General features: G+C 43.9%; 1 protein-coding gene across 1 annotated transcript in view; it reads left to right on the top strand.

Moving 5' to 3' along the window:
* KCNN2 (potassium calcium-activated channel subfamily N member 2) overlaps positions 1–27388 on the top strand; it is a 137484-nt gene that overhangs the window by 103895 nt on the left and 6201 nt on the right. The window contains exons 6-7 of the mRNA XM_061593233.1: positions 15812–15922; positions 16896–17023. Coding sequence (XP_061449217.1) covers positions 15812–15922; positions 16896–17023 — 239 coding nt within the window. The remainder of the gene's footprint in view (positions 1–15811; positions 15923–16895; positions 17024–27388) is intronic.

Below are 27388 nucleotides of genomic sequence, written 5' to 3' on the forward strand. Positions count from 1 at the left end.
GTTGATTTTAAACAACAGGAGAAGTTTGAATTCAGCAGGAAGAGGGTTGGAAAAGGCTCTGTTGTACCCATGTTAGCTTTTTCGTGGTAGCTTCTGTGTTGCATCCATCTCAGCCAGTGGCGTACCTAGCGTATTTGACACCCGGAGCAGATCATTTTTTAACACCCCCCTCCTCTATATGACAAAATTATTTTCAGTAATAATCATGACATGAAATGAATAACAATAACAACAATAATGATAAGTAGATGTTTAACAGCATGGGCTTATGTGTTATTAATTTAAAGCATCAATATCCCACTCTTCAGTTTGTAAAACTTTCCACAGGAAAGGTTTTTAAAGCACAGCATGGGCAAATAGGGGGGTCCTGAATCCTTCCTTCACCTTGCTTCTTCCCATTACTTCTAACCCACTGTAGTTGTTTTTTTCCTGGTGGGGCTCCAAGACCAACACTAATACCCAATGGGAGATAAGGGAGGGAGAGGTACAGGTTGTGGAAGGCTTCAGACCCATTCTCTTGTCCACCCACGTTGAGCTTTACATGCCTTCGCCTTTACAAGAAAGAGATGCTGCCGATGTTTTCCCAGCGTCCCAGCAGATGTGCAGTTGCCGGGCTCTGCCGCTGTCACCACCTCTTCGCTTGTCCCGGTGGCTTGTGGGGGTATTAACAGGAGTAGCCGGGTGCTCTCACAGTCGCCCTGGTCACAAGCACGGAGCAGCAGCTGGATGCCAGCTGACACCCCACACTCCCCCATCTGCAGCCCTGACACTCTGCCAGCTGCCTCTGATGTCATCCTCCACTCTGCCCGTTGGAAAGGAGGAGGGAGGGACCCGACCAGAATGTGGAGAAACTGGTGCTCTGGCTGGGGAGGGGAGGAAGGGCTGCACTGCTGAGGTATTCCAGTGAGACGGGGCCCAGCCAGCCTCCCTGCAGAGCCCAGGAGCACCTCCGCCCACCCGCCTATTGACCTCTCCTACTCTCGTGTGCTCTGACACCCACTCACCCCATTAGGCAATGCACCCCCTTATTGCCTACACCTGGGGCAGCCCGCCCCCACCGCTCTGCCCTTGGTACACCACTGATACCAGCTATTTTTCCTGGTGAAATCTTTAAAAGAAACACCAACCCTCAGTGTTCCTTCCTTCCCAATTTATTCAGACCTCTCCTGCTATTTTAAACTGTCACTTTTCCCCTCTCAGTGTCCCTCTCTGTCCTCACAGCTTCACCTGGGCAGAAGAGGACCTCAGCTTTGTTTGAATATGCACAGACATAGTTTGGAAGCCACACACCCCCTTTGCTCCTCCTTCTCCATGTTTCCATGGAGATGAGACGTGCCCCTCCAGTGTGATGACATTCTTCCACAAATATAGAAAAATAACAATAAATAATAATATAAATAAAGTGGAAAACAACTATAAACGAAAACATTTGAAAAATATATCCCTTTGGGGGATACAAAACTATTAGGAAGAAGAAAAGGAAAGGCATCCATGTTGACTTGCGTTGCCAAGTCAGAAGCATCCCAAACACTGAGGGGCGGGCCCTAGTGATGTCATAGAACCAGGCACAAATGATGTCATGGGATGGGTCCAGGTGAGTCACACAGGCAGGCCCAAGTGATGTCATTAAACATGATACATTAAGCATCAACCACAGTTGCTTGGAGCATACAATTTAATCAAAAAAATTTCATTGATTGGAAATTAAGATAGAAATCTTAGCTAAAAGATGGAGCCTGTGAGGGAAACATTTAATCTAGCCTACTTGCTTCTGGCAAAAAGGGCTTAAGTGCCCTCAGGCCAGGCCAGTCACCAGAACTCCACTGTAGGAAGAAAGGAGCCTAGTTTTGTGGAGATGTTAGATGGGAGCACTCAGAAGTAAAGATAGATACCCCTGAAAGCTGCAATTCTAAACACACTTACTAAGCGACTAAGCCCCATTGAACTCAACAGGACTTACTTCTGAGTAGATATAATTTGGTTTGTGCTGTTGGTAAAGCTTGACTAGGGATCTTCTGCAAAGATATCCATATTCAAGCAAGGTTGGCGACCCCCTGCTTTGAATGCCCTGCCCCTACCTTTTAACATGGCTGCTCTAAACTTCTTTATAGGCCTGTCCTTCACTTCAGAAAGAGGTTTAAGAAATGAGTAAGAAGATTCTCTACCCTTTTCTGTCTACCCTGTGGGCTGCTTTGATCTCACTTTACAGCCAACCCAATTCCAGTGAGTAATAATCAGAGCTTGGAAAAGTTACTTTTTTGAACTACAACTCCCATCAGCCCAATCCAGTGGCCATGCTGGCTGGGGCTGATGGGAGTTGTAGTTTAAAAAAGTAACTTTTCCAAGCTCTGGTAATAATTGACAGAGAGAAAACACATGGTTTGGTCTACCTTCACAGGCAGCAGGTTGAGAACAACAAAAATTGCAGCCACACTTCCAAATATGTTAATTCTCCTTTACCACTATTGGGCAAGAAACAAAACGTCATGCAAACAAAAAAGTGCATCATCACTGGGTTTAAGGGGGTTGAGCTGAGGGCACGGAACCACTCATGTTGCTTCTATGGATGTAAGGGAGTGAGGTTAAAGATAAATGACATGCAAATAGAAAAGCAAAGCAAAAGATAGTGATGATTTCCTAAATGAAATACCATACCAATCACAACGAGATTCCTATGAGTAAGGCAGAAAACTCAGCATCTCACAACCAGTCAGGATTCCTAACCAAAAACCAAAACTAAAAAAATGCTGGCAGCCAGTCAGCCAAAGTTACAGAAATCTCCATGCAGCACTACCTGACCCGGGGGCTGCAGATAGTGCAGAATGCTGTGACATGAGTGAGACCCTATCAGCATGTAATGTCTCCTGTGAAATCTGCACTGGTTGCTTGCCATGTTCAAGGTGTGCTTTCCATGTTACAGGTTCCACATAGTACTTGTTGTGCTCTTGTAAGAAATTAGTCCTTTAGTGTGGCAGCACCTACTCTTTGGAATTCCCTGCCTATTGACATTAGAAGTGCCTTCATTGTACTGTTTTCAGCACCTGCTAAAATCATTTTTGTTTAGGCAAGCCCATCCAGGCATGTAGAAATTATTATGTTTTTTAATCTATTTTTAACTCATTGTTGGTTTTATTGTTTTGAATGTTTTTAAATACCTGTCTTTAACTGTTTTTGCCAATAATTTTATTGTTTTAATTCCTTCTCTAAATCCCTTTGAGATTTTTTACAAATAAATAAATATTTTGTAAATAAATAAATAAATTTTGGAGTTATTGTGGCTCTTGGGTCTCTTTCCACTTTTAGGAATAAAGGAATCTGCCTTATAGTGACTCAGGCCATGTGGTACTATCTAGCTCAGTACTGATGACATGGACTAGCATTGGCACTCCTGGATTCCAGGCAATTTTTTTCCCAGAAATTGAATTTTGGACCTTTGCATGCAAAGCATATGCCCTACCACTGAGCTACAACCCTTCCTCTGTTTAAAAAAGTATCTTTTAAAATTGTTCTTTTTCAATTCACTAATGAATGCACAGCACACCTAGGGAAGATCCACACCATTCATTTAAAGCACATTCAAAACACATTTAAAGCATATGTACACTACGGTCTGCTACGAAGGCCCTCCTCTGGGTTCCGACCCATAGGGAGGCCCGGAGGGCGGTGACAAGATCAAGGGCCTTCTCAGTAGTGGCCCCCAAACTATGGAATAGTCTCCCCGAGGAGGTGCGCTTGGCGCCGACACTATCATCCTTTCGGCGCCAAGTTAAAACCTTTCTCTTCTCCGAGGCATTTTAATTCTTTGTTAATGATTGTAATGTTTGTAATTTGATCTTAGCTTATCCAGTTTTTTAGATTATGAAATTTGATTTTAGATTGTGATGTTTTTGTATTCTATTGTATTTTATTGTATTTATGTTCACCGCCCAGAGAGCTATTGCTAGTCCGGCAGTATATAAGTTTTAAAAAATAAAAATAAAAAATAAAAATATGAGTCCCGCCACAGCAACATAGGAACTGTAGTTAAGGGTGGTGAGAACTATAACAGTGAGGGGAAAACTATACTTCCCAGGATTCTTTAGGGGAAGTCATGCACTTTAAATGAGAGTTGGATGTGCTTTAAATATATTGTGTGAATCTACTTCATAAACTTTGCCTGAATGTAAATCATTCTAATTTTTTTTCAAAATGGAAATGAGCTATAAAGTGTACTGGGTGACCATGGGCTACTTACCATCTCTCAGCCTATCTGCCCCTCAGGATGAAAACAACAGAAGGGAACCATGACCACCCCAAGGAAGAAGGGCACACTTAAAATGTAGAGGAAATAATAATTTATAACCATAGTGTGAAATCAAATCCTTATTGGGACACAGTGTGAAGAAATATTTATATAAGCATGACTGTCAAATATGTTTATTATTTACACAACCTGTAAAGATATTTATAGTGCAATCCTATATTTGTTTAGTCAGAAGCAAGTCGCAATGTATTCAATAGGGCTTACTCAAAGAGGGAAGCATGTACAAAATTGCAACTTCAAGTGATAAGGAGCTTCATTCACCCAACCTAAAATTCAGACTCATGCCACTTTAAGCTGTTTTGCAACTGTTTATACTTGTTTTTATGGTAACTGGATTTTAAAGGGATTTATTTCTTATTGTGAGCCGCCTTGTTTTCCAATCACCAACCCAATCACAGGGTTGTTGGAAAGACTCCATACACACACACACACACACACACACACACACACACACACACACACACACACTGCAGATGTAAAAATACATACACCCCATATAATAGTTTGTCAAAACCAGTTGGTCATTGCAGCACATGTTTTAAATGTTTTATCCTAGATGATAAAAACTGTGATACCTAAGTAAGCGCCCCTAATTGCTTGAAAAAATAGGATTAGAGGGGAAGAGAAAGATTTACAACACAAACATAATTCTTTGCTATGCTCGCTCAAAGGTCACATTAATTTACAGCACAATCCTAACCCTGTCTACTCAAAAGTCCTATTGAATTAAATGGGGTTTACTCCATGTATGTGGGATTAGCATTGCAGCTTTACACCCAGAAAAGCAAGTATTTGATTAAAGCTTCATATTGGGAAGGTTTTCAAAACACATCTTCAACAGCCCAGGAAACTTGTTTGACTCCTGCACACAAAAGAAAAAAATTGAAAGCTATATACTTACTCAGTTTATGAGATTTTCAAATAAGCAGGAAAAAAAACAATTTTCTGGTGTTGTAATGGGGTCTAGGCACTGCCTGGAGGTCAGCAAATCACACCCCTGACTTCACCCCTGACTTATTGGCTACAAACCTGAAATGGTGGAGTTAGAGCAGCCAGCTATGAACTGATTTAACAGAAGTGGAGGGGCTGACATTTTGGTGTATATCTTGTGAACCGGACCACCTAGAAACTTTTTTTTTAAATTAAAGCTAAGAGTCTGGAGATTAAGGTGACTCACCTGAAGACCCAGAGATGACCCCCAAAATCTGGAGTCTCCAGGCAAAAACCAGAGACCTGGCAACCCTAATGTTGACCCATTAGGGGGGAAAATCCAAACACCATAGTAGGGCAATATCTTTATTAGCTAACCAAAATATCACAAATTAGTGATCAGACTTTTGAGTTCTTCAGAACTCTTTATCAGGTTAGGTGTTAAGCCAAGTTGGGAGGAACAGTGAGTAGGTGTTAAAGCCATAAAGTTTATTTTGGTATCAGTTTTAAGATGTGTGGGAAGAGGTAGTAGACTTATTATATTAGGCTCTCCAGGTGTTCTGCAGTTTTCAGATTACACCACACGATGCTAGGATGACAAACCAGTGGGTGATCCCCCCTTTTTTACTGTTTTTATTTTATCATAAAGAAAATACATACACAAATAAATTGTTTAAAACATTTTAAATTGTGTTTTAAATTGTTTTTAGAAGATGTGTTTTAAATTTGTATATTTGTTTTTAATGTTTTTAGTTACTGTAAACTGCCCAGAGAGCTTCGGCTATGGGGTGGTATATAAATACAATCAATCAATCAATCAATAACAAAGAGTAAACAAAATTACATCAGAAGTTGCATTGTTATAAAGAGAGAAAAAATGAAAATAAATATTATGTTTACATAAACATGTATCAAGTATTTGTTAAATTAATGAAAAATAATTTGTATGGATACTTATTCTCCTGATAACTATGATTCTATGTTAATGTAAATATTGACCAATTTTGTATGAATTTACTTGTCATTTTTCTCCCTTGAATAAAGTCAGTTTTATTAGATTAATCATATTCATTAGATTTCCATATTTTGTTAAACCATTTCAAAACTATAGGTGAGTTAGATTTTTTCCAATTTTTTGCAATTTCTATTTTCACAGATATTATTTTTATGACCATTTCTAAATCTGTATCTAATGCTATATCTTTAATATAATTCAACAAGATCACATAAGGGTTCCATCGTAATCTGTATCCTATTATTTCATTTATATGTATATATTAAAATATCCCACTATGCCTGTAATTTTGGACAGTTTAAACGTGTATATGCAAACAGTCTGCTTTCTCACCTGAACATCTCCAGCATTTCTCCAACACAGTCTGGTATATTTTTATGGCATAAGATACCACTGGTATGGAACCTTGAAGTTTTCCTCTAGATCTACAGAAATAAATCTATGAGGTACATTATACCAAATCCAGTTCCATTTATCTGGTTCTAATACGTATTGCAAATCCTTAGCCCATTTTGTTACAAATATTTTCCTTTTATTTCCTATATTTTTATTTCCATAACCAATAAATAATTTTTTCTATAAGATTCTTTTTACATCAGTGAATATTATATTTTCAAATATTGTTTTTCTTCTTAATGAGCGATATTTTCTTAATAATGCTAATACAGTTTTTCAGAAATATGGGAAGAGATGTGGACAATAGTTTAACGCATTTATAATTTTTACATAAGATTTAACTCCTGTGTTGGGTACTATATCATATAGTTTATTCATTTTTAATTGTTGCCATGTAGTCAAGTTACCAAGCATATCGTCTGTATGGAATGTAAACTCATTGTGAAATAATGATGTTAAACCTGGAGAAAGTCTTTTATATAACAAATTGTTATTTTCATATTTATAACAAATTGTTAATGATGTATGAACTGATGGGACTTTTGTTACTGATACCATAGCATTTCTCTAGGATGTCTTCTTTGTATTAGATTTTCAGATTTCATGATATAATCTTGATTCATCCATTCCCTAATAACTGCCAATTTAGCTGTACGATAGTCAGTTATATAGAGTCCCATTCCTCCTTGTTTAAGTAGCATACATACAACAGAGGCAGCTATTCTTGTAGATTTTTTATTCCATATGAAATCTGATATGTTTTACTCCATTGAAAATCCAGCCTCCTTTTTTCAATTATATAAATAGGTTAATGAATATGATATGGTATGATACAGAAACAAGAGATGAGGAGGTGGGGATGAAGAGTATGTTTTTGTGTATCAGCTGAAATGAGTAAGGTAGAGTATCACATCAAAGCAGTTGCTGTTTGAAGGCAATATGTCGCAATCAAAGTGCTTCAGAAAGGCATCCCATATGTTATTACACAAGATATTATTTCATATATGTTACTGATTCTCAAGATTCTAATTGAAATTCATATACTGATTTTACATACGTAAATGAGCAATGGACTATAGAACTCTATATAAACTGAACATACAAATCGTAGAATACAGATTTGTCATTGTGTTATAGGTTCATGTATCATGCCAAAAACAATGATCAAACAGATGTATTATCTCAATTAAACCAGTTCAGTCCAACTTTGTTGTGTCTTAAAGTGTGTGCAAGTGTTTGACTGCTGCATGGTCTTTATATGTTCAGATCAGGGTTGCCAACCTTTTGTGGTCCATTTGCAAACTGGAGACACTGGTGTGGGCACCACACACACACACTCGTTCACACAGAGACACTGCAAGCTATTCTGTTTGCTACAATAGAATGCTTCTTTCACACCTAATTTCAGTGAGGGGCGTAGTCTGACTGTGGGCAATAGGGAATGCCTCTGTGGGCAAATGTGTGCCTACAGGGCAAGGTTGGTTACCCCTCCAGTAGATTTTCAAGGGGAAAATATGATTTAATAAATGTCAGACTGTCAAAACTCTTCTGTGCCTAACCTAAAGTTGAATCTGAATGAGAAGTCTGAATCCAAATGCTGAGCTGGATCCAGTGGAGCCCTTCCACACTTGGAAGATACAGAAGGGCTGTACTATGGTATTTCATGAGGAAAGTGGTACTGAATCCAAATATGGTGTTCTGCTTGCACAATGTCTTGTAGCAGCAGTATGAAAATAACTGTAACAAAATCAGAATTTTTTATGTGTTTAAAACTGTTTTGAAATTATGTTCAGGTAAGAAAGTGTTAATAGAATATTAGTAGGTATAGATGAGGTATGACTGACAGGTGGGAAGGGTGTGAGTGAGAATTCTGAGGGGAGTTTTAAAGAGAAAAACCATTGGGATTTGACAGAGTTAGATAGGATTAGAGATCAGGAAGTGAACATCAAGTTAGAAGGCCTGGGGTTTTGTGGGAGGATTTCATTGGGATTACTGGGGTAGGATAGGTAGGTAGAACAGAGGTGATAAAAACTTACTCATTTATTATCACATTTAATATCTTGTATATAATAAAGTTTATTTGTTTGATTCAAAATCCCACATGCCAGCTTGGTCAAGCATGCTACCAAACTAAGGTCTTATTCTGTACCTATCCCTATACCAATATAGCAGACAGATTATGCCAGTGATCACCTTTTGGGGAAAAGGTGGTGTGGCTGAAGCTTGTGGTTCAGAGGGCATGTCTGACCTAGGCTTAGGTGGACTTCCTGGAGGATCCAGGTGTTTGGGAATCAGGATGTGGTAATCCCAGAGAGACAGGAATGTTACAACAACAATAGGACCAAACTATTACAGAAATGTATGAATTCTTGTGCAAGATTTTCTGCAAACATTTGTAATTGTTTTTCTTCTGTTTTGGATCCAGTCTACTGTACTTTCTAGATCTGGATCTAAGCACTGTGGCTGCATGTTTTGTCTGATATTAGCATATGGACTCATTGATATCTTTTGCCAAACCTCCATGCCTAGCCATATCTTGTGCCTTGTTTTTTATACTGTAGATTTTTAAAAGGGCTCTTAGTTACTGGTCTTTGCCTAGATATCTCAAGATGTTTCTTCTATTTATTGTGAGCTTGGTGACATTTTATCAAAGGCTTTCTTTCTCCAAAGGTTAATTAGTCATTGAAGTGTTGGAAATGGTTACTCTTTTGGAGAGTGTACCACACAGATGGTGTGTGGCAAGGAGGAGCACTGGAGTTCAAAAGGAATTTGAGTGTTTTAAAGTTCTTCAATACATTTATAGAAACTTGCCTTTTTTTCTTTTTCAAAAAAATAAACCTCTATATATCCTGAATCACAGTTTTATTCTTTTAAGCCTTTCCAGAGAAAAATGGATTTATACTTGACCTGGCTGTGATCCAAAGGCAGCATATGCTGTTCCATCCCTCTATAAAACACGAGAGGGTAGCCTTGAAAAGGAAAACAGGGTGTATGGTAGACAAAATAGGGCTTGTATTTTTAGGAAAAGGGGAACATGATACTTCAAGGAGCAGACTCAAGGGAGTAAAAGTGCAGCCATTAATTTGTTGACAGTTTTGTAAAGGAGCCACATAACCCTTCATACTGTTGGGAGTAAAGCACAAACGCTTGTAACAAGTAACGTAAACCAGTGGGAAGCAATAGACAGAAAGGCAACCTATTATTCCCTTGCTGATTCCTTCTTTAGTAACTACTTGTTTTGTTTTTTCTCAGGTTTTATCTTCCTTCCTCTTCCTTTCCAGTCACTCAGAGATAGTGTCTGTGAGTGTGAGCTTCATGGCTGTACAATGGCCACATGTATGCCTGTAGTCAGAATGACTTTATTTCCCAGATGTAATAAACCTTACAATTCTTTATTCTTTCAACTGCCGGTCTTATCAGACTATTTCTGTAGTCCGTTGCAAAATATGTAGTTTATATGTGTTATTTTGTTGAAGTGGATTCAGTCCTTGGATGAAAAGTAGGTGGTTCACAGGAAAACCACTCTGTCTCTCTCTGTGGTGTGTGCACACACACGCAGCTGCTAAGAATCCCTTATTGCAAGTATATCTTCCTGACAGAAGGCTTACAGTACGTTGCTTGGCACATAATTTCCCCATTGCCAACTCTCCATCATACCCACTAGATTATCTAGCTGGTTTTATTTAATAACTGCATGGTTGCATTCAAGCTTTGAGAAGGAGCAACAGGCTGTCCCAGTGGGTCAACTCCTCTGCAGTTCCTCCACTTACAGGAGCTAATCAGACACTTGGTCAGAATATAAAGCAAAGGCAGGCATGTTGGTCCATAAGAAAATACCCTTCCAGATTACACAAATGGGCAATCCCTTTTTTAGGATTGTCACAAAATAGTGAGCAAGCTTTTGAGTTCTCCAAAACATTTCATAAGGCTAGATGTTATACAAGGCAAGGTATGGAGAGGCAAGAAAAATTGCATCTCCCTTTTTTTGTATAAAAAGCCTATGCTCCTCTTACTTCTTGCTGTTATTAGCATGAAAGCGTATTTAGCCATTTAGCCTGAAAACTCAGGTCTAGTTAAGCAGGCGTCCTAGGGAAATTCCCAAAGCTGAAGTGATGCTACCTTGACCAAGTCACATAGAAAGTCTGGAGAAGCATGTTCTGACACTGCTGTGCACATGCCATACATTTAAAGCAGATTTAAAACATATCCCCCCTCCCACAAAGAATCCTGGAAATTGTAATTTACTCGTCACAGAGCTACAATTTCCAGCACCCTTAACAACCTGCAGTTACCATGATTCTTTGGTGGCGGTGGTGGTGAAATGTGCTTTAAAACTGCTTTAAACATATTGTCTGTATGCAGCATCTTGGGCTTTATTTATGCTTTTCAGATGTGCAGCTCCATTCCATTGTGCCAGGCATTGTAGAAAGACATTGTGGTGCAAGTTCTCTACTCTGTATTGCTCTTTTACCCTGTTATCTGGTTCTGTGAGGTCATTATTCCTTAGGGTGTCCCTATTGGAGAAGCAATTTATCACAAGTGTATTGGCGTTATGTAAAAACACTAATTCAATACAGCATGCACCATGTGAGAGTTGATGCTAGGAGTATTGGAAAGGATCTAATATCTCAAGTGTTATGACTAGAGACAAACTTTGAGAATTTATCATCTAGCATCTGGCTAAAGTTGGGTGGATAGAACTTTATCTTCAGTGGCAGCTGATAACCCCTGGAGCTGATAGGATGGTGGCAGGGTACCCAGTGGGAGGCAAAGCCAAGGGAGTAATTGGAGGCAGAGTCAACTTATTCTGGTTTTCTTCCCATCTACCTGCTTTGCAAAAATACAGTGGACACTTAGGCAATTCTCAGACAAAAGCATCAAGCTAGAAAAGTTGGACACCTAGAAATTTCTCATTTCTAGGAGTCGGCATCAAATACTACATACCTGTAAAACATTATATACCTGTAATTTTTCAGTTCTGCTTATACCATGAAACATGGTCAGAAAAGACCCCAGGGAGTCTGTGAATGATAGAGAATGTATGAATATGAACCTGATGAGCTGTGGGTCTGAATTAACATCACAGTATGTAATTTATTGTGCTGGAGTAAATAGTGTTGAACTTTGACTTGGGGGACATAGATTCAAATCCCTGCTTCAGGCATGAAGATCACTTTGTGATTTTGGGCTAGTCACTAATCATGCTCCTTCACCAGGCAAAGCAGGAAGGGTGGGCAGGAAGTAGCAGCTTTGGTGCCAGGCTCTTGCGGGGGGAAAAGAAGACAATGGGGTGATCGAATCTCCCTCCTTCCCCCCAAAAAACACCATATTTCACCTGTTTGCAAAAAACAGGTCCAGGATATGTCTTGCTAAGTTTTGGCCCAGCAATGTACTGAGGCAGCCCCATGGTTGTCATGACAACTATGAGGTTCCAAGCTGGACCTGTCAAGGTGACCTCAACATGTATGTTGAAATCACCCAAGACCAAAGTGTAGGAATCTGGGTGCAAATTTTCCCCTTACTCTATCTCACTGTCTTGTTTTGAGGGTAATAAATGGAGGGGAATCAAGTGTGGGTTTTGAACTTCTTGAAGGAAGGTCAGAATAAAAATATAATAATAAACTATACACCTTTTGCCACTGCTATCTCTGAAGCTTACATATCAATTTAAAGTCATTTTGCATGATTTTAATATTATGTTTTCATATTACTTTCACAATATATTACTTTAAAAGATATGTAAACCTAGTGTCTCTTTTAGAGAACTGAATTATATAGAATATGCATATGTGTTTAAGTTGTGATGTTTTATGTAGTTATTACAGATAACCAGTATTAACTACATATGAGCTGATATCCGTTTGCAATTACCAGGTATACAGGTCCAGCAACCTTTCTGTATTGGGTCTGTGGCTCAAAAAGAAAAAACACCCTGAATATACAAGCCTATTGCTCATGTGCTGCCCTTAACAGGAGAGTAGTATTTTCAGATATGTTAATGTTAATCCTGTGTCGAGCAGGGTAGGACCAAACTTTGAATTCAGTCAGTGTAGAAACCACTCGCTCCTGTGTGTGAAGATTACTGGATGAGGACCACAATGACTCCCTTTTCAAATATTTAAAAATAATATTTAGCAACCAAGGATAGTCAAGGGGATAGTTAAAGAGCACCTAAGTATTTTAAATGAGTTTAAGCTTCTAGGGCCAGATGAATTACGTCCTAGGGTGCTGAAGGAGCCTGTGGATATTATTTCAGAGCCGTTAGCCGTAATCTTTGAGAATTCTTACAGAATGGGTGAGGCACTAGAAGATGAAATAGGCAAATGCGGGAAACTGCAGTCTGGTCAGCTTGATACTGGGCAAAATTTTAGAGCAAATTATTTTGTGCTCAGTTTGTGAGCATCTAGGAAGGAATGCATTGAGAGGGTGGTACCCAACCAGCTGCAGGTATTCCTGAAGGAAGCAGATGGTCTAGACTGTGATTTTAGGTTGTTTTTAATTGTATTTAATGCTATATTTTAAAATTGTTGTAAGCCGCACCTGCACGTTTGAGTGAAGGGCGGGTAATAGATGTTAACAACAACAACAGATTACTCCAGTGTGGTTTCAGCCCTGGTTTTGGCACCCAAACAGACTTGGTCACCCTGATTGATAATGTTTATCAGAAGAGAGATGGGGAAGTGCAACCCTGTTGGTTTTCCTTGACTTCTCAGCAGCTATTAACACCATTAACCATGGTGTACTGGATGGTGTATGCCCAGCTTAGACTGATTTGCTAGGTATGGCTGTTCTTGGACCAGGATAGCCTAGCCTCAGCTGTCTATGCTCTGGTGACTTCCTGTCTGGCCTACTGTAACGTGCTGTATATGGGTCTGCCCTTGAAGGCTGTCTGGAGGCTTCAGCTAGTGTAGAATGCAGCCGTTAGGCTGGTATGTGGGGCAGCCTTTTGGGAACAGCTATGACCAGTCCTGAAAGTACTTCACTGGCTGCCAGTGAGCTGTTGGGCCCAATTCAAAGTGTTAGTACTAGCATATAAAACCCTAAATTGTTTGGGATCCAAGTACCTAAAAGAGCACCTTCCCTAGTATCAATCATCTTGGACTCTACAATCAGGTGAGGCTTTGCTGGTGGTGCCTCCACTGGGGGCTTCCCAGTTGGCACTGACCCATGACAGTGCCTTTTCAGTAGCAGTTCTCCACCTGTAGAATGCTGTCCCTGGTGAGGTGCCTCTGTCTCCCTCATTGACTTTCAGGAGAAATTTAAAAGTGTTTACCTAGGCATTTGATGGCTAAAAGGTACTGTTCCTGGCAACCCTGAAATCACTGGTTGAGAGTATGTTTTTAAATGTTTTTAGAATGCTTTTGAGAGTTATTATGATTATGATTGGTGTATTTGCCACTCTGGGCTCCTTTGGGAGGAAAGGTGGGATATATATTGAAATAACAACAACAGCAACAACAACAGTAGTAGTAGTAGTAGTAGAAGAAGAAGATTCTAGCAGCCAGCATGGGTATAGCAAGAATAAGTCAAGCCATACCAACTTTTTTTTAATAGAGTTCTTATTTTTGTAGAACACAGGAATGCCATAGACATAGTGTATATTGATTTACCAAAGCATTTGACAAGTCTACCACAGTATCCTTATTGACAAGATGGTAAAATGTGGTCTGGATGCTACTACTGTTAGGTGGACTTAAAGCTACACCTGCCTTTACCCAGTGAGTGCTCATCAGTGACTCTCTGTCAGCCTTGAGGAAGTTCTCAAGTAAAGGTTCTGTTCTGCCTTTGTGCTGTTCCACACTTTTATATATGACTTGGGTATGGGTGTAGGGGGCTAAATTTACTTTACAGAGCAAAAGTTCATAAAAGTTTTATGAAGAACATGCCAAATGTCCATCTTTGTAGAATTGCAATGTATTGCAATACAACTAAAATATTAATGGTAATAAAAGTTTAATGTATATAATCCCAGTAAACTATTATTAATGGAATGTCAACCTTTCTCCCTTGTGGGTAGTGCAAACAGCAGACTGTTCATGGATTAATTAGATTTAAGGTAACACTTTTATTAAAATCTAAAGATAAACTTTAAACAAGCTTCTGCTTTTATTGCATTTGTTCCTAATATAATTGTACTTTGTTTCTTAACAGACACAGTGATCAATTATTATGAACTGGCTCGTTTAGGTCTGTTACTGCTAGAGTGTAAATGTTAAATACTGTTTTTAACATTGATATTAGTAGCACAACTTGTTTGAATCCCCCTAGTTTATTTTCATAATTAGTCTAGAAAACCAAAAACTGCTAATATTTATAAGGAATTGATGGTTATTTGTAAGTGTCTTTATATGTATAGTACATATTTGCCAAAACCCCATTGCATATATCAGCTTTTGCTTCCAGAATCACAGCTCTTATGTTGCCCTTCTTCTATAGCCTGTAAAGCCCCAACTTCCTTTGCCCTCAACAGGATATATGTAACTTGCAGTTGAAGATTCATGCCTATGGCAAACTAGTGGGCAGTTAACATACTACCAGTTATTTCAGCTTTGTACGCCTTTGTTCCTTCTCATTGTGACTGGGGAAGAAAATGAAGAGGGACAAATGCTGTGCAGAATCATTGGAGCAAGAAGATTCTCTTCCTCAGCGCTGCCTGTAAGGCACAGTGCCCTGGTTCTCATGTCGTGCTGTGTCACGTGATTGTGCAAGCTCCAACAAACCACAGTTTATTCTTCGTTACAGCTCATGGTTAGTCTGGAGAGGGAGTAACCACAAGCCTGGGTCACAATGACATGCTAAACCAAAATTTGCTTTAGCATGGCACAGCAGCAAAAAGGACCAGGGAGGAGCAAATGAGCTGCAAGCTCCTCTCCAGGAGCCTGCCTGTTTGTGTGTTCATGCCAAGCCAAGGTTTGGGAGGGAGGGAGGGAGAAGAATTGCAGATGAGCTGGGAGAGTTGGAAGGTACCATTATAAAACTCTAAGAAAGACTTGAGGGGTAAAAGTACCAAGTATGGAGCCACTGATAAAATCTTATATAATTTGCACTAAACAAATGTACTTCTCCTGTGTAATTATACTGATTTCTTTTCCTGCTTTGCCAATAGTGTGCCCATTCTTGAATAAGATCATGTAACTCTTTGGATTTTGTTTTATTGCTATTTCCAGGGTGCTGGTTGCACTGCACTGGTGGTAGCTGTGGTAGCAAGGAAATTAGAACTTACCAAAGCTGAAAAGCATGTGCATAATTTCATGATGGATACCCAGCTAACTAAAAGAGTAAGTTGTAACATGGTATTTTTGTAATAAAAAGCAAATATATTCACTTTTCCCCTATGATCATATAGTTCTAGGGATAGACCTTGGAAGATTCTACTGAATTGTTAACGTTTCATGTCAGCTTTGAGTCCACGGATCACTGATCAGCTTTGAGTCCACACAGTTCCACTGATGCTGGAACTGTAGTCTCTGCTTGGGAGTAGCATACCAGAAGCAAATTTTCAGGTCCCGGGACATAGTCTGAAGGGTTGGATGTGATCAGCGCCTGGATAAGAAATGTCCTGGGAAACACATGCATTCTGCCTTGATTCCATTATAGAACAAAAGTGAGATCTAATTGCAAAAAAATCAAACTGGTAGCCAGTTTAGTCTGACTGGTTGCCCTTCAACACAACTCACTCTTAATAAAAAAAAAATCATGACTGACATTCAGTTTGTAACAGTGCCAGGTGTTCTGGTGCAAGTGTACTCCCTGAGTGCTGAGATGAAAGATGAAATGACCTTTCATATAAAGGAGTTTGTGAGAAGCAGTAAATGCTTGTCTGTTTGACATTCTGGTTACATTCTAATGACACACCATTATTTTTGTCCACAAATATATGATGTCATGATCTCAAAATTCCAAGCATGTTTCCTCTCCTTGTCTATGAGTAGAAATTGCTCGATGAGAACACAAGAGAAAAGGGATATTCCTGCATGTGGGGGAAGGAGCAGGGAGTACTGCATCAGAAACATAAATGTATAAGAATCAAGAGTTCCCAAGGTGTTGGATATGGGCAGTTCCTAATGAAAGTGCCAAGCAGAGTCAGAGAATAAAGAAAGTTGTGCTATCGTTACATTAGCTCTCTACAGCACCTGATCTCAGAAGCAGACATTCCTGTAAATATTTATAGTAGGTCACATTTTCTAAGGAAGACTCAAAGGGATGTGTAGTGCTGTTTCAGTCAGCCTGGTCTTTTCTTTTGTTAAACAGGTAAAAAATGCAGCTGCCAATGTACTCAGGGAAACATGGTTAATTTATAAAAATACAAAGCTGGTAAAAAAGATAGACCATGCGAAAGTAAGGAAACATCAGCGCAAATTCTTGCAAGCTATTCACCAGTAAGTACCATTTTGGTTTGTCTATTTTTCCCTTATTTGAGAAACTGTGGTAATCTGGCAGGTTCAATTTCTAATGTGGATATTATAGTTTTGGGATAGATAGCTATCCCAAATTCACCTTCAGTGGGAGTGGGAGGGAATATTGTGTATCTCAATGTGCATTGGACTCCACACCCCACTGAAGGCAAATGATAGGATCCATAAATGGAAATTTATTGAGATGCACAATCCAATGCCCATATAGATCGTGCCTACATTTTTTAAAAGGAAAGATGTCTGAGACACTTCATGAAGTTTCCAGGGATATCCAAGGCATAGGGATGAGAAAGTGGGAAACCTTTTGGAAATAAATGTACAAGTTCACACCTCTCTGCCTCTTCATGTATGCTCCATCCCCCTTACTTCAATATGGATTATCTTTGCTGTAGCTTAAAGAAAAATAATTTCAAACACATTGTTATTTGGAAGAAGAATGATGCTAGTATATTATATAAAATAGATTTGAATATCAATTTCACCTGTTGTCAATTTTCTGGCAGGTGTTACGACTGACAAAAGAATGTTTCATTATGCTCACCACCAATTGATAGCTCCTTGTTTTATTATGTGACAAATAAGTTTAATTGAATTTTCCAATTATTTTAATTATTACAACCAGTACATTCTACCACTATGCCAGTTTTAGTCATGAGTACATAATGTAATCATTTCATATCAAAATTATTGACTCATTTAAAATCAATGTTATTGCTGCGGCAAGGATTACAGTTGGTGAAAAGATAATGGGATAATAGTTGGCTCTACTTTGGCATCTCAAAAAGTAGATGCCTTGTAGTTATCCATTTAGAAGGCATGGGAACAGACAGTATCTTTCAACTTGGAATCAATTCCTGATATGTAATAATCTTCAGAAACTGCAGACTCTATGCAACGATAATGGAAGCATTGCAGATTCCTCATATATCATTCATGCCTGACATTGGAGAGTGGTCAGCCACTGTTATGTCAGTACAGGAGGAGTCCACCACAATTTGGGCCACAGGAAACTGGTGGCAGATAGTAATTGCTATAAGTTTATCTTCTTCATTCACCCGCCCCACAGCACATTGAGAATGCTTGGAATGGCAGAAGGTAAGAGAGCCTAGCGAATTAGCAATAGATATATAGGGTAGTGCACAAGGCCGGCACCAAAGGGCAACCAGGTCAGGCCCTGGCTAAGGGCCCCACAGCCCACAGGGGCCCCTGAAGGGATGTTCATTGGGTGGGTGAGTAGTGCTCCCATTCTGTGATCTGTGGCAGGCTCCTTGCCGCAGATCGCAGGGAGGGATCTTCCAGCCCGCCTGCTCGCTTGCTCCCTTACCGTTCTCTCCTGTCTCATGCTGCTTTGTGCGCTGCAGGCACAGGGTGCCATCAACCAAGATGATGGTGGAGGCTTCTTTAAGGGGCTGGTGCCCCTACCACCATCTTGGTTGATGGCAGGCATGGGCACTCATGCCATCAACCATGATGGTGGCAGAGGCATCAGGCCCTTAGGGAAACCTAGGCTGCCATCTTGGTTAATGGCAGGCTTGCACCTGCGCAGTCAGCATGCCTGGCGCTGGCCCTGGCGACCAGCATTTACCTCAAGGGGGAGGTAGATGGACCATGTTGCAGGTGGCCGTCACAGGCCTGTGTGGCAGGGGGGGTGCCTGGGAGTTCCCTTCCACAATCTGTGCCGTGCATCGCAGAAGGGAGCACTACCTACCCACCCTAAGTAGGGGCCCTTCAGGGAGAGGTAAGTGGTGCATGCATGTGCCAGGGCCTGGGTCAGGCTGGTGCCCAAGGGCCCCAGCATACCTGGTGCCAGCCCTGGTAGTGCATATGGGGACAAAAGCCCCAAAATGTTGACTTTCTCAGGGCTCTGCATCAGACAAAACCCCAGAATCTGGGTAACAGTTAAAATACAAACTGTATGTACTGCTTTTAATGAATCTCCAGGTGGAAACCTTAGACCAGTAAGTTAAATCAGAAAGCTATCTTGACAGCACTATAAAGGCAAGAAAAAGACTAACAGCTTGTTCAAAGAAGCTGCAAAATAAGGTGGCAGTGTTCAGATGTAACACTAAACTATGGCTTAGCATTACAAGAATGAGCTGCAGCAAGCATCTGATTTTTGTGCAGATGCAAGGAGGACATTGGAAACTTCTGCTTCCACTTTATATTTACCACAGTTTAGCATGTTGTATGTACCCTAAACTGTAGTTAATCTTAACTATGGTTTGCTAAAACAGGCCACCTTTATAATCTACAGTTTGAAGTTGGCTCATTTCAACAAACCATGATTAACTACAGCTTCTCACAGCCAGAGAAGGAGGAATAACAGTGAGCATGCAACCCAAAGTTCACAGTACTTCACTCAACCATGGTTTAGCATTATGTCAGAATGAGGCTGATTTGTAATTCCTATTCTCCACTTTGTTTTTCCTCACCTGATGTATTACCAGAATCCCGTTCCGTGCCCGGGACCTACCGGGCAGAGGGACGAGCTTGCGGCCGCTGTCGATGTCCAGGCCGCCATCTTGGGGGATGCGTGCACACACGGCGCGCTGGCGCGCCGTCGTGTGACGCGGCAAGAAGGCGGGGCGGCTGAAGGCTATTTAAGGCCGCCCCGCCTGCTTCCCACCATCCAGTTCAAATTTCGGCGGCAATCTCGGCAGCCGCAGCAGCAGCTTCGGCGCGGCGCGGCTCCTTTCGGCGGCAGCTTCGGCACGGCGCGACTCCTTTTGGCGGCAATCTCGGCAGCCGCAGCAGCAGCTTCGGTGTGGCGTGGCTCCTTTCGGCAGCAATTTCGGCAGCCGCAGCAGCAGCTTCGGCGCGGCGCGGCTCCTTTGCCGGCGCACGTGGGCCTCCGGAGGCTTCCTGAGGCCAGGGTGGCTGGGCGGCGGCGAGCCCCCCCCAGCCTCATTGAGAGACAGGGAGGCAGCGGCGGCTGGCACCAAGGCCTATGCGGCGAGGATCCTGGGGCAGTCACTACGAGGCGGCAGTGCAGGATCGGATCCAGCAGCGGCGAGGACCACAGGCTGGGCGGCCTTTGGCCGGCAACTTTTAAATTTAATTATTAATTTTAATTAACGCGGGGGTAGGTGGGGCACGACCCCAACCATCAATCCTTGCCACGTGCAGGGCAATTAGGCTCCCCTCCAGAATAATTGGGTGCCGGGAGGGGGTATAGAATAAGCAGGCGGGCCCCTTCACAACGTTTTGAAATCACGTCATTTTATAAGCGGGGCCCCTATCTCCCTCTAGTATGCCACCCAAGAAAGGACAAGGGGGGCCAAAAGGGAAAGGAAAGGCCCCCAAAGCAGGGGGGAGATGCCCACCCCCAGCGGCGGAGGGGGCAAGGAGTGGGGAGGGGCCACCATGGGCGGCCATATTAGCCAGGTTGGAAGCCCTAGAGCATGGCTCAGGCCATCCTAGTGCACCTCGGGACCAACCTGTGACAGGGAAGGAGAAGGACCCACCACCCAAACGGTCTCGGGGGAAAACGCAGCGGCCAGTGAACAGTGCTGATGCAGGGGCTGTTGCTTCCATCTTAGCGCAACTGGATGTGCTGGAGGCCGGGCCCAGGGCTGAGGCGAGGACGCCCAGCATACAGCCAGGCGCAACTCCCACCTTGCAAGCAGCCCCAACAATGCAGCCCACACAAGGACCTTCGGCGGAAAGCACACAGGGTGAGTCCTCTATCATGCCACAACAACAAGGGCAGCGGCAGTGGAGCTGGGCCCCCTGGGGATACCCCTACTGGCCCTTTTCCCCACCAGCGGTAACCGAGGGATATGGGCAGGCAGGGACTCCCGCCGGCGGGGGGGAGGTTACGCCACAGCAGCAGCATCCCCTAAGGGAGGCCTGCGAGCAGGTCTGGCACCTCGCTGCTGGGACGGCGATGGAAGGAGGGCATCAGCCCGCCCTGTCTGCCAACCCCCCTGCAGAGATATCCGACCCCCTGGGATCAGTCAGAGAGGGGGCCATACCTTTTGGGGAAACGTCTGCCCCACTGGGTTTTCATCTTCTGCCTGCTACGAAGGACAGAATATGGAGGGGAGAGTACGTGGACCTATTATCGCTCTTGTACAGGGAGCCGGTTGGGAAGGATAAGGATAAAGGGGAACATGCAGAGCCCGATAGGCCCAAGCGCCTATGGGTAGAGCGCTCTTGGTCTAACTGGCTGCCTGCATTCCTTACGTACATGGGGGTGGTAATACAGAGGCAGCCTCATAGGGCCTCAGTACTGATCAAATACCTCGATATCATATATCGGGGCTACTCTGAGTTTCAAGGGACGGCATGGCTGGACTACGACCAGGCGTTCCGTATGAGGACGGCTTTTGATACATCCCTCCCCTGGGACAAAAAGGAGGCTGACCTGTGGCTGCAATTTATGGCACATTCTAGACCCATGGCAGGTGATAGGGCGGACAGCGGCCATCTCTTGGCGCGCCAGGCATCAGCAACTGCTTCCCGCGGGCCTGCGGGGCAGGGGGTTCAACCCCGCCTGCTTTGCTTGGAGTTCAGCTCACGTGGCCTTTGCGGTCGGAGCCCGTGCAGGTTCAGACATGAATGTGCCATATGTGGGGGGCCCCACGCCTGCACTAGCTGCCCCAGGGGCCGCCCCTTCAGGGGTGGAAACAGGGATTCGGCTGGCGCAAGGAAGACAGGGGCTGCAGGCGCAGCTCAGGGAAAGGGGCCCCAGCCCAATTAAAATCGCCGAGCTCCAACACTTACTCCACCTTTACCCCCTAGTCCAAGATGCCCAGTTTTTACTCGAAGGCTTCACAGTGGGTTTTCGGATCCCCTATTTGGGTCCCAGGCGACCTTTCATGTCCCGCAACCTTAAGTCAGTGGAAGGCAGGGAATCAGTTCTGAGAGAAAAAATTAGGAAGGAAGTAGTAGCCGGCCGGGTTTTGGGCCCCTTTGCTGCACCACCCATCCCCTCACTCAGAGTTTCCCCGTTGGGCCTCATCCCCAAGAGGGCACCAGGTGAATTTCGCCTGATACACCACCTGTCCTTTCCACAGGGTGAGTCAGTCAATGACTTCATCCCAGCGGAGCTGTGCTCGGTCCGCTACACATCATTCGACTGTGCTGTGCGAATGGTCAGGGACTGCGGGGTTGGGGCCCTTATGGGAAAGTGTGACATCAAGTCTGCTTTCCGCCTCCTCCCGGTCCACCCACAGGACTTCGAGCTGTTGGGCTTGGCTTTTGAGGGTGAATATTACGTGGACAGGGCATTGCCTATGGGCTGCTCTATATCATGCTCTGTTTTCGAGCGCTTCAGCTCCTTCTTGGAGTGGGCGGTCAAGAGGCGCGCAGGCTTGCAATCAGTGGTACACTATTTGGATGACTACCTGTTTGCGGGCCCTGCGGACTCAGGCACCTGTAGGGCGTTCATGGCACATTTCGCGGGGCTGGCTGGGGAGCTGGGCGTCCCCCTCACGGCCGAGAAAACTGAGGGCCCATCCACCGCTATCACGTTTCTGGGCATCGAGATAGATACGGTGGCCCAATGCTGCAGGCTCGCTCATGTCAAGTTGGGGGCCCTCAGGGAGAAGATCTCAGAGGTGGTCAGTTCTAATAAGGTGACATTAGCCACTCTCCAACGGCTGGCAGGCCATCTGAACTTTGCCTGCAGGGTTGTAGTGCCTGGCTGTGCCTTCCTGCGGCGCGTATATGACGCCATGGCTGGCCTATCACGATCCTACCACCGCACACGGGTGACAGCCGCTCTTAGGGCTGACCTGACAGTGTGGTCCACCTTCTTGCGGGAATTTAATGGGGTCTCCCTATGGAGAAGGGATCGCCTGTTGGAGGCAGAGCTACAGGTGCACTCCGATGCCTCAGGTGCCTTCGGTTTTGGGGTCATTCTTCATGACTCATGGTGCCACGGCAGCTGGCCGCAGGGCTGGACACTGGCTGGCCTGACCAGAGACCTGACGTTCTTGGAGTTCTTCCCCATTGTCGTGGCCGTACACCTCTGGCCCGACAAGTTGGGTAATTCCTCAGTCCACTTTTGGTGCAACAACCTCCCCACATGCACGTTATTAACACCCTGTCCTCTAGAAACCCCAACGTTATGCGTCTGGTGCGAGCATTCGTGCTCCAATGTCTTCGCTATAATATTCAGTTCCTGGCGCGCCACGTTCCGGGTATTGACAATAGTATTGCTGATGCTCTATCACGGAACCAGATGGAGAAGTTTCGCCAGCTGGCACCGTGGGCAAGGGCTCTGCCGGAGGTGTTCTCCCCAGCACTATGGGAGATTGGAGGATTGAATCAGAAAGGGCCATAAGCCTTTCTGTGGCGCCCAGCACTTTGGCCAGCTACCAGGGGGCAGGTAGGGATCTATCAAACTTCAGAGAGTCCAGGGGTTACGCCCAGGAGTGGCCCATCCCGGTCGAGCAGCTTATGGAGTTCTGCATGGAGGGGAAACGGAGAGGCCTTTCAGTCAGGACCATCAAAGGTAAGCTCTCAGGCCTTGCTTTCCTAGCGAAGGCACGGGGCTTTCAGGACTACACGGGTGACTTTAGGGTGCGCCGGATGCTGGAGGGTTGGTCCCACGAGCGCCCTTGCCCCCCGGATGCATGCCTCCCCTTTTCCCCGGAGCTATTGTTTGGCTTGCAGGGACAGTGGAAGCACTTGTGTTCTTCCCCTTTCGAGGCCCTGCTATATCATGCTGCGGCCCTCACTCTGTTTTTTGGGGCCTTCCGAATTGGGGAGGTGGTGGCGGCTTCTAAGATGGATAACTCCCTCCAAGCTCTGCTAGTCTCCGACCTCAGCTGGAGGGCAGAGCGGGCCCTCCTGCGGCTCAGGCGGTCTAAAACGGACCAGCATGGTAAGGGGTGCCTGGTGGTATTAGCCCCATGCCGGCAGCAAGAACTCTGCCCAGTAACAGCCCTGCGCGGTTTTGTGGCAGCGAGGGGGTTGCAGTCAGGGTACCTATTCATACATAGGAACTCCCAGCCCCTTACCAGATACCAGTTCTGGTCCGTGGTGAAGGCTGCACTGGGGAATTTAGGCGTGGACCCCAGTAAGTTCGGGACACACTCCTTCCGGATAGGCGCGGCCTCCATGGCGGCCCTATTGGGCTTCTCTAAAGACAGGCTTCAGGCTGTGGGCGGGTGGTCCTCAGACGCGTACAAGGCCTACGTTAGACCACTTGCTGACACACACGACGCCAGCGGCTAGATGTTGGCCCCCCCAGGCCCCCCTTTTTTTTTTGTTACCCAATGTCGTTGTTGTTTCAACAGATCGCTGGACAAGATCGGAGCAGCCACGCATCCTCCTATGTGGCCACAGTATGATGTTCTGGGCGGGCCGCAGGGCGGCGAAGTCTCACTTTGGCACGCAGCTGGGGCTCAGTCAATGGGCCGCAGTGCGGTGGCTGGGACGTCGGGGGATGCATTGGGACGGGCTCCTGCCAGCCTTGTTTCAACCGGCTGTGGAAGTGGCAGTGCCCCAGGTGCTGATGATCCCCCTCGGGGGCAACGACTTGGGTCTGTTAAAGGGCAAGGCCCTAATTGAACAGGCATGCGGTGACCTCCGGGCCATTGCACGTCGCTGGCCGGGGGTGCACTTAGTGTGGTCAGACATCCTGCCACGCAGGAGGTGGAATTGTGCCGGTGACCCACGAGGGATGGGCAGGGCACGGAAAAAGGTGAACAGGCAAATTCAGAGGGCCCTTAGGGACTTGGGAGGTTCTGTCATCCACCACCCAGAGGTGGGCCACAACAAGCTTGAGCTGTTTCGGCCTGATGGCGTCCATTTGACGGACATGGGCAACGACATCTTTCTAAGGGACCTGCAGAAGGGTTTACACCAGATTCTTATCGGGTGTGGGGTAAAGGGGGACTAAGCAGAGGCTTGTCCCCCTTCTGTGGCGAAGAAGTGCGGGGAAAGGTTAAAGGGAAAGGGCAGCTAGGTGACACCTTTAGGCACCTTTGGGGGTGACAGGCGGTCCGGAGGCCTGCAGCTCAGGGCTACATGGCCCGGGGACAGGGTACGGGCCGCCTTTGGGGCCAACGTGCCTCATCCGCTCGGAGTTTCAGGGCTCCGAGGGGCGGTGATGCGGGTTGGACCCCCTACACATCTTCAGGGTGTGGCTGGAGCTGGGGGGCTGGCACAGGGCAGCCCCAGGCTCAGGCAGGGCATGGTCGCCCGATAGCTGCTAACAGGCTTTGCCTGGATCACCAGAATGCTCCCGCCCTTAATCTCCCTTCTGCAAGTTCATTATTCAATTGATTCTGTTTAAATAAAGTGGCCCATTATTTACCCAAGCAATGGTGTCTGTGTTTTATTTCGGCAATAGGCCGCAAGTGGGACCTCTGGATATTCACTGCACAGAGATCTATGGACAGAGCCTATCTGAGACTCATGAATCTCATTGCAAGGAGTCTGTAGTCACACATTACACCAGATATAGAAAAAAATAAGTTTCATAAATGAATCGTGCTTCTCTTTTTTTGCTGTTGATTTGAAAATATTAAATGGCTGTAATGATATTTCCTTTTCTGCTTTGGAGGACAGAAGAAGCTTAATTCATTAATGGTTATACAGTATGTTTTTAAGTTGTAAAACAACAGCCTCACAATGACTATTAGTTTAGTTTAGCAAAGGTGTGAGGTTAAATGTTGCTGACTATAGAAAAGCACATACTAAAAAAATGGTTGGAAAAGCTATTTCCACAAAAATTGCATTGTGTTATGATGTTGCATTCTGTTGTACCGTTTAGAGGGTGGGTTCTTGGTGTATGAATTACAAAGTGTAATAAATTTGAGCTGAATTCAGATATTACAACAGTCATACATGCTTGTTAGGAAGTAAATCCCATTGAATTCGGTGGGACCTACTTCCGAGTGAACATGTTTAAGATTGGTCTGCAGCCCTTACAGCAAGGATGAGGATTGGCCATGCTAGCTGGGGCTGATGGGAGTTATAGTCCAAAAACTTCTAGAAAGTCATGGGTTCCCAGCCCTGCCCTACAGTGAGCTAGCTGAACACAGAATTAATCTTCATGGATCATTATTTCTTTTCACATCAAGATGTGTTTCTTGATGTGAAAACCTGATCAGCACAGGAGAGGATAGCTATTAACTGCCATATGTTTGTTTAATAGAGTATATACTTCAGTTTTGTCTCTTAACCTTACTTTCTGGGTGTCTCTTGCTAGAAATGTTTTGAACTTTTAAAAATATGTGCGTATTTATGTGATCGAGCTTTATTCTTAATAAAAGTGATGTAACTTTACTCTGTTAATTCCAAAAGTGCTGCATAAGATTGCTGATCTCTGCTGTTCATCTGCTATTGAGTTACAAACTCGACAAAGCCATTCCCATTGTGATCATCTTTTCTTGTTATGCAGAGCCAGGTTTCTGTTTTACTGCTGAGTTCTCATTTGTCCTACATCACTTGGCCTCCAAGTCAAATGAATGGAGTTAAATTAAGTATTGTATTCTAGCAAAATAGTGGAATGGCCCATGTCCGGATCCAGTGATATCCTGTTGGATATTAACATTCAGAATGCTAAATTTGATTTTTCCATTTCTAGCTGAGCCGTGTATTTCTCCTTTTTGATTCATGGCAATATAGTTTCCATCCACATTTCCATATATTTTCCTTTAACTTCCCTTCTTGTTGTTTTTTTCTAAAGCATTAATTCTAGCCCACCTAAGACTTGAGCTGGGGGGTGGGGTGGGCAGCAGAAATAAAACTTACATAGTTTATGTATGTTGGATCCCTTATCTTCTAAAAATTGAGAATCCTATTAGTATTTCATAACTACCAATTTTTCCCATGTGTGAATGGCAAATTGGGATGGAAGCCGAAGTGTTTACATGTCACTGATATTGCTCTGGCCTGCCTAACATGTCACGTTAAACAATAGTTAATGTTCAGTGTAAACAATCAGCATTCTAGTGCAGGCTGCTCAAAGGTCCCCACTGCACTCCTTTCCCACTCCCCAGCCACGCTGTGCCAGGAGCAATAAGCTACAAATCTTGACTTGACATTTGTTCTGAACTCAGACATGTGGTTTGCTTCTCTCTAAACAAACCACAAGTGGTAACCAAAGTTTGTTCTTGGCTTACTGCTTGTGGTTTGTTTAAGGGAAACAAACCATGATCCCAGGTTGGAATGTTTGCTCCCGATGCAGCATGGCCAAGATTAGAGAATGAAGTGGAGACTTTTACCAGCATGCTATGTATTCTCACTAAACCATAGTTAAACATTAACTATGGTTTAATGTGATGCAAAACACAGCCTCTGTCTGCTGATATACCATGGTATATGAGAAGACACTGCTTATTTTCAAACATGGTAAAATGCGGTATAGAA

This window comes from Rhineura floridana, chromosome 1 (assembly GCF_030035675.1).
Source record: "Rhineura floridana isolate rRhiFlo1 chromosome 1, rRhiFlo1.hap2, whole genome shotgun sequence".
NCBI lineage: Eukaryota > Metazoa > Chordata > Lepidosauria > Squamata > Rhineuridae > Rhineura > Rhineura floridana.